The 8,470-nt window shown below is 38.9% G+C and overlaps 1 protein-coding gene across 1 annotated transcript; it reads right to left on the reverse strand.

Moving 5' to 3' along the window:
* Positions 1-557: 557 nt before the first annotated feature.
* On the reverse strand, positions 558-3,950 carry LOC136179228 (fasciclin-2-like). The gene is made up of 5 exons (XM_065954889.1): positions 3,893-3,950; positions 3,724-3,802; positions 1,420-1,767; positions 1,099-1,308; positions 558-823 (listed from the first exon to the last, which is right to left on the reverse strand). Exons 2-5 carry the CDS (start codon positions 3,788-3,790, stop codon positions 558-560), a joined length of 891 nt encoding a protein of 296 aa, XP_065810961.1. The 5' UTR covers positions 3,791-3,802; positions 3,893-3,950.
* Positions 3,951-8,470: the final 4,520 nt, after the last annotated feature.

Consider the following 8,470-nt stretch of genomic DNA (forward strand, 5'->3'; position numbering starts at 1 on the left):
TGTGTGTGTGTGTGTGTGTGTGTGTGTGTGTGTGTGTGTGTGTGTGTGTGTGTGTGTGTGTGTGTGTGTGTGTGTGTGCAGGTGAATGTTAATAACTTACCTGCCACAACAATCAGATGTAAGGTGGAGTTATGACGTCCTCTTGTGTTCTGAGCTTCACAGTAATATCTCCCACTGTGATCAGCACTGAAGTTAGAGATGGTGAAGATCTGTCCTGAAGCTGTTGGTGAGTCTTCATCCTCCTTGAACCAGGTGTAATTAGCTGCTGGGTTAGCATCACTGCTACAGGTCAGAGTCACTGAACTGCCCTCCACTATCTCAGCAGAGGGACTCACTGACACAGAGGGAAGCTTTGGAGCATCTGGAGGAGAAAACATCTGTTTTAATTTTTCCTCAACATTAAAATGTTTGAATTGTCAAGATGAAAAAACAGTGCTCAGTGGGCTTTAGCTGCAGACTGTGAGTGTTAAGTAGAGCTAGAGGAAGCAGATATGATCAGCAAATTAAACCTTCAAATGAGAAATCAGCTCAATGTTGCTTTTCAAAGAAAATGTTTTTCACTCACATTTCACTTCAACTTTGACGTATCCAGATGTCCTCGCTCCCAGATCATTCTTAGCTTTACAGTAATACCTTCCAGAGTCAGAGGACTGAACTGAGCTGAAGACGAGCTCTGATTCTTTACTGAGTTCACGACCGTTCACCTTGTACCAGGTGTATTCAGGTGCTGGGTTAGCATCACTGCTACAGGTCACAGTCACTGAACTGCCCTCCACTATCTCAGCAGAGGGACTCACTGACACAGAGGGAAGCTTTGGAGCATCTGGAGGAGAATCAGAGAGACCTTTGTCATCCACATCAGATGATGATGATGAACATATTACATTCTAACTTAGCTTTTGGTTTTGAAATTGAGGCTCATGACAGCTGAATAAAGGTTGTTTTTTTTTTACAGTGAAACAGATAAACAGGACACTCTATGAAAAATCTAAATAAATAACAAATACCACTGAGGTACATGCTGCTATGAGGCACCATTTAATAGTTTAAAGATTCCATCTGATGGTGTGAATCAGTGAAGACTGTAAATAAACTCACACACTGGAGGAGACGGGCACTTCTCATGTCCTGATAGAGCACAGGAGTAACTGTCTGTCTGAAGAAGCTGCTCTGGTGAATAATAAGATGAAGTGCTATGTTTGAATTTCTGTCCGTTCCTGAACCAGATGTAGGAGGTTTGACTGGAAAGTCCACTGAGACACTGAAAGAGCAGAGCCCCATGTGGTCTGCTCACCTTCACCTGGAAATCTGAACATGTGAAGAAACGTCAACTGTTTTCACAAAACATGCACATATTAAAACATGTATTTATAATGTATTAGAAACAGTGAGCTCAGAAATATTGAGGTGAAAGATTACCTGTGACTGACAGAGTGACCCCAGGTCGACCATGATAACTGTCTTTGTTTGTTATGAATCCAAACCAATACACAGTCGAGTCTGTCTCTCTCAGGTTTGTGATTCTCAGAGTGCATTTGTTCTCATCACAGATATTCTTCACACGACCTGAATACTCTGAGTCTGTTTCTACATCTTTGTAAGTACCACCACCTCCTCTAAACCAGAATGTTTTCTGAAGTGAGTTAACGTCTCCTTTTGTCCTCTCTGGGTATGTGAAGGTGCAGTTCATCTCCACAGTTGATCCTTTATAAGCACAGATCTGAAGAGAAGAGTAAGTCACTCTCCAGCTGTCCTGACCCTGAACCACTGTAACACAGAGCACATCAGGAAACAACCATCAACATCCATAACTTTAAAAAGAAAAAGGAAAAAGGTTTGTATCCAAACAGGAAGTAAAGCACCCTTAACATAAAACAGTATAATATCTACAATAAAAGCATAACATATTTAAAATGTAAAATAATGGAACTTCAAAAATGTGATTAAAAATATGATTAATCATGATTCAAATGTGAAAGCCCTGGTGTAAAAATAGACTGTATCATAAAATTGACGGTGCAACGGCTTCAATGAAGCCGAAAGATTTAGAGCGCCGCCTGCTGACTGACTTCAGTATAGGTCAAACCTCGCCTCCTCCAGGATAACAGAAATGCCATGGGGTCAACTATGAAATCTAAATGCATGTAGGGTAAAAAAAAAATATGAACCGGTTTTGCGTAAATAGTAAAATCAATTGTGTCATTTTTTAAGTTGTTTTTTATTAGACACAGCGAGAGAGGACGTAACGAACACACAAGAGTCTTGGAACTTTCAATAACAGTGAGTGTCTGCTTCAAATTGACACAAGAATCTGTTCTTCTGTTGACTGAACACACCTGAGGGATTTTTATGTTTCTCTGTACGTTAAATGTTTTCGTTAGAGGAAGTAGCGTGACGTCTTCCCGTGGATCCCTACTACGCAGACTCTGGTTGCAAATATGCAATATGTAAGCGCCCATCATGAGGATAATTTGGCTTCATCTTGTTCAACAGAAGGAGCCTGAGGGATGTTGTCCATTTGTATTCACAGTCTATGGTATAAACACAATCAGAGAAATCGAAGCACATTGTTTGCTCAGTTATACAGGGTCAGCACAAAGGAAGAGTAGATGTTCACATGTTAATACAGTTAACCTGCATGTCGTCGGCTGGGTCAATAATGCTCGTTTAGGAAGTGAAGGGCAAGAAACTCTTCATCATCCAAACATCGGTGAGTGCTAACAAGCTAACATAAGTTAAGGTTAGCTGACGATAGTATCTGGGTTTCTGTCAGTCAGTGTTCTGGGGCAGTAATGTTCGTTAAAGGCAGGAATATTTAGATCAAGTTAACACAATCTTTAATGTCATGATGAGGAGAAGTCTGTTCTTTTGTTCCCTCACAGGGACAGCAGAGCGTCTAACAGCATTAATCCACAATCTCCTCCTCTCTGGGTTTTCTTTCAAACATTCTGTAGAAGAACAACCCGGGCTCGTCTCCTCGTCGGTTAGTGCATCACATTCAACAACAACTGTCTCTCATTTGGAACATGGAAAAATTAAACTGATAAAAAAACACGTAGGTGGCCACTGAGACCAATAACTTAGAGCCTTTCTCGCCCGCCAGGTTGGCGGTTCCATAAGCGTGTGACGTCATGTGAAAACTATGACATGATTATAAGAGAGGTTTTGCCATACTTGGATGGTCTGTGGTAAGTTTGCTGTTGTGAAAACTGTTTCAAAAAAGCAGAACTATGAGGTGTGAGAAACAGAGCAGACACTAAAACTTAAAGATACGATCTTAAAAACTGTCAACACATCATGGAAACATTTCACTTGAAAAATGAAGTAGCAGGGTTTGGTGGAGACGTTTGATTAAAAAAAGAGAAGATACTTCAATGAGGGACAAGTTTCCATCCAAAAAACTTAAAAAGGGATTTAAAATATATGAAGATAGAAATTGTATGAAAGAAATTCTGCAGACAAACTGCTTAAGAACAAATACAAAAAAGAGGCGATCCAACTAAAGATCTTCCTGTTAAACATTAATAAACAAAAATCTGAAAACTAACTAATGTCTGGAGAAGTCACACAACAGTATAAATAACTGTTTGTCGTATATCTGAGAAGATTTCCTTTAACATAAACTGTGATCCACTTTTCACACAGGTGACCTTCAGTCTGCATTAATCAGTCCCACATTTTCCCTCTTTTGATTAAATGAATGTAACTGTAGATATGAAGTACCTGGCACAGAGAGGAGGACGATAAATCCACTCACTGCTGCAGTTAAAGTCATCGCTGCTCCTCTCATCTCTCTGTGTGACTTTAGGGACAATAAAACATGTTAGCAGATTAATAAGAACACAGCAGGACTCAAACAGTATCAGACATGTTGATAAATTATTCTACTTACAGTGAAGAAGGATATCGTCTGAGAGAAGACTGTCCTCCTCTGCAGTGAGTGAACAGAAGACAGATATCAGGTTGTTTTTAACGACTACATTTCCTTCCTCTTTGGAGGATTAACATATATGATAAGACAAACAGGAAGAACTCACATCACAAAGAAGTCCAGTTGGTACCAATCTTGTTTTAGTGCAAACATATTTTTGTCTAACAGGACATAAAAACTGAATAAAGGGGTTATTGTAGTGGGAGCAGTGGTTCTAGTCTGTTCTTCATTGTTGGCCTTGAATGCAGCCTCTGAAAGTAGGTCAAATCCTCACCTGGTCTAGCTCCTTAATTAGCTGAACCATATATAAAGTACCTGTGGTCTTGTCTGCCTGTTGCTTGCCACATGTTCCTTTCTCTGAGGTAGGTTATGCATTCATGATTATTTCAAGCTTGTTTAAGTTATTCTGCATTTACTTAAAGTAAAGAGTTTAATTTGTCTTAAAACAGTCCCCTGTCTGCGTGTCTGCCTCGAGTGTACTGGTGTCTGGTTTGCTGAGGTTTGTCTTCTTAAAATAGTATAAATTCACTTCAGATGTGGAGATATTTTAATTGAACAATTTAATCCCCTCCTGGAGTGTCTGTTTTCAATTATATTCAACCCAAATATTTAATTAAAGTCTTAAAACTACACTTTTTTAAATATACAACTATGGTTATTAGTTATTTGTCAGAGCAGTTAGACTTTGTCAGTGTTAGCAGAGAAATACACGAAAAAAATTTATCCATAAACTGTAAATATGAGACATCCAGAAGAAATCAATATTACAAAGCATACAGTTCATGTTACTGTTCTGACAAAAAGAGGAATGTCTGTGTTTTATATTTACTGATGTCAACAGTGATGAGGTGAACATGACAATTTAAAAATAATTATTTAGTATTTATTATAAGACATTTGTTTTCTATTGAACCTGTGAACTCATGGAGTCTATGGACAGTGTCAGCTTCACACCAAAAACTAAGTATTAGAAAAAATAGTGTTTAAGACTGGCATCTATTATGATGAGTTGCAGCTACCTTGTTCAATATTATTCCTGCAGATGTGGCTAATAACAAAAAAACAGCCTGAGCTGTCACATGTAGTTAACTGTACATTTTGTCTTGTCTGAGGCATTAATTGAACACCTTTGTATTTCTCCTATAGACACAGTGTGGATTATTGGTGACTGGTCCATCGAGGTGCCCAGAGAGCTGCAGAGACAGAGGAAGAAACCTGAGCCTCAACAACATCTGTATTTGTTGGTTCTTCCTGGGGTGGACTTCAGTTGCTTCTCTTCAACAGCTCGCTGTGAGGGAGGTCTCCCCCGGATGGCCTGAGTGATGTCACCCACAGGCTGAGAGCTGAGGCGGGTTTTAAGCCTCTTGACAAACCGTTACACCGCGCCCACCTGTCAAGCTGGTCAGCAACACGCCTTATTGTGAATAACTCTTATCCTTCATCAAATCAAAACTGATGAGTCATCAAAACATTCACCCCCCCCCCGTACAGTGTGTGTCCATCCAGACATGAACTAATCACACCTCTTTGTTTGTTTTGTACCAAGCTGTAAACATGTTCATCTCTGCTGTAAAAACAGACTTTTTTTAATGTTGTTTTTCAGATTAAATAAATATTTCTATATAAATGCACTCCTTTATGTCTACTTATGAGTATACATTCCAGATTTGAAATGACAAGACTAAAATGTGCATTAATGTTCAAATCAATAGCTAAGGGAAGGAAGCCTACTTTTACACAACTTTTTATTCTTTTGATAAATATTAATGTAGTTCATTTCTGAAAGTGGGATGGAACAGAGTCATTGCAAAATGATGACCTTAAACACAGCCCCATTCTTAAATCAAGATACATGGAGAGTAAATAAGATCAATAACTTGTGAATAAAAACACAGTTAAAAATGATTTAGAAATGTAGTCTTCCCTGATCAATATCACATAATATCAACTTCTCCCATCTAAACTGGACAAAGGTTTTAAAATGGTTTGATTGTGAGTTGTTTGGAGGAGATCTATTTTTATTTGAACAGCTGAAGCATGGATACAGTCTTCCAAGGTGCAAACCCTCCTCCTCCTGAAGCTTGTGGAGCTCCTTCATGTACTGCTGTCTTATCTGCTGGCCATCTTCTCTCAGCACAACTTCGACTGTTGAAATGTCATTCTGAAGAAGCTCGAGCATGTGACATGGATCCAGGAGAACATGGACTTTTAGTGAGAGGTCTTCAGGATGGCAAAGAAAGAGAGAAAATATCAGTTATTCATTAAATCATTTTTTTGTTCTCATCTATTTTTCTGTATTCATCTGTGTGTAAGAGTACATTTATAAATTCAACAGTGTACTACCCAGACAACAAAGGTCCAGTATTCAGGTAATCAACATCTATTCAAAGTTAAGAAGATAAACATTATTGTAATCATGCTGTTTTCAGCTCTCTTACTCACTCACACAATGATATTCCACATCAAATGGTCTCAGATTTTGAGGAAAAATTAAGCAGTTTATTGTGGATAGTACTTCATCTTAACATGAAACAAATATAACCTGAATTATTTAAATCATTAACAGGTCCCAACTCTCTGTGCTTTAGTACAGAACATACAGTAACTAATTTATTATTAACATGAGCTCAGTACATGGCTGTATTCTTCAAACTATTTCTTATACTTTATATCTATGTGCTTTATATCTTATTTTTATTCCACATGTTATTTATATTTTATATTTCTACTGCTATATTCTGTGTATGAGTTCAGTGAAAATTAATATGGTTATTAATATAGTTCTTAATGGTTACAGATGCTCTTACAAAGTGCATTATTTTTAAATTTGTTAACAGTTTGCTCAAATCTTAAGACACTACATCAACCATGTGACTTTAATGTCATCCTCTATAACCTACACAGCACATTAGGTTCAGTTCAGTTTATGTTACTGACGGATAATTACTACACAAAGTTTGTTTTTAATGTCCACATTTAGGTGGAGTATAACATTCATCATAACGTCAGATAACCACCGAGGTGAACCGTTAGCTTCTAACATCACACTAACTCATTATTTTCAACAACAACATCTTAACAACAAACATTTCTAAACCATTGGCCGTAAATAATGAGCTACACAGAAAAAAACTGAAGCATCAACTTGTTGAATGGTCTGTTAACCGCACAGCAAGCCATGTATGTTGTCAGATATGTGTTAAACAAACTCTCCAAACGAAGTAAAAAAAGAGGAGAAATCAGACGGATCAAGCTGTTAGCCTCCTGACCTCCTGACCTGCTGACCTGACAGACAGATGCAGCGCGCAGAGCTGTCAATCAAATCTGACACAACCACATATGGGCATAGTCGTTTTCCTTAATAGAATAAAATCCGATGAGTTATAAAAAAATTCACCCCCCCCCACAGTGTGAGGAGAAGGGGCCGTCAACTTCTCAGATATATCTCGTTTTTTGAACCAGGCTGTAAACATGTTGATTCCTGTGGTAAAAACGGGCTTTTTTGGCTGTGGGCTTATGGCACTTCCGGCGCTTCTGCAGCCAGCCTCAAGAGGAACCTCGAGGAACTGAATTTTTTTGTACTTCCGTATAGGCTTCATTTTTCGAGACCGGAGGTTGCCCCTTGATTCTCACTAAGACAAAACTACTGATGACTCTCTCTTTGTGTCTCAGTTTTAGGGATGTATCTGCTGCCCCCTTTTGGCCCAGCCCCTCTACTGACCAGCTGTCACTGGTTGTTAGTTCAGCATGGATAAAAGTGTCTCTCTGGCTGCTGTCCATGGTGCTGATCAGAGGCTGGTTTGAATGACAGTTTCATGGTGTTTTTCCACATGGTGACATTAATCGTCTGTTGTGGAATTGTCTGGAATGGTTGTGTGTGTCCGTTCAGGTTAGTGCAAACCAGCGTGCTCATCTGTTTGGTTCAAAGCAGAGGACTCCAAAAATAAATATATCTGTACCGGGGCCCCAGGACAAGTATGTTACGCTGCTATATTCTCCTCTCTTCCCTTCAGGACTCCTCTTGTTCTCGGTTCAGACTTTGTTCTGCATTACACATCACAACGTGTCCTCACAGCATCAGATGTTAGATATGATGTCGCATGACGAAGCATTGAACGCTTCTTGTCCACACTGGATCCATTAAATGTTTATTTCTCTGCTCTGTGAATTTCAGTTTTCTTTTGTAAACAGTATGACATCTAGTGCTTTTATTTTGAAGGTGAACAAACAGAACTGTGGTGCTTCAGTCTTTGATGGAGGCGAGCAGAGTAAAGTTTTGTCTCCATGTTATCAAAAGTCAAAGCTCAACATGTCAATCATAGAAATGATCAATGCATCACTATCTCCACTTTGCAAAATAAGCTAACAAGCTCTGTTGAGCGATGAGGTGTGAACAATTCTGTTGTTTAAGAACACGTCACAAATCAGTCGAAGGTTTTTCTTTGGAACAAATTTAAGAAACTCTTCAGACGCTCACTCGGTCACGTGCTGTGAGGAGACGTTGGTACAGACAATCTCACACTGCTAACATGTATTATA

Source organism: Labrus bergylta, chromosome 1, assembly GCF_963930695.1.
Source record: "Labrus bergylta chromosome 1, fLabBer1.1, whole genome shotgun sequence".
NCBI classification, from domain to species: Eukaryota; Metazoa; Chordata; class Actinopteri; order Labriformes; family Labridae; genus Labrus; species Labrus bergylta.

Excerpts from the sequence above, each read along its gene's own strand:
- LOC136179228 (XM_065954889.1), bottom strand. The coding sequence starts at position 3,790 with ATGAGAGGAGCAGCGATGACTTTAACTGCAGCAGTGAGTGGATTTATC. Across the intron at positions 1,309-1,419 it reads GGTCACTCTGTCAGTCACAG|ATTTCCAGGTGAAGGTGAGC; the intron begins GTAATCTTTCAC and ends TCACATGTTCAG. Across the intron at positions 824-1,098 it reads GTGCCCGTCTCCTCCAGTGT|ATGCTCCAAAGCTTCCCTCT; the intron begins GTGAGTTTATTT and ends ATTCTCCTCCAG.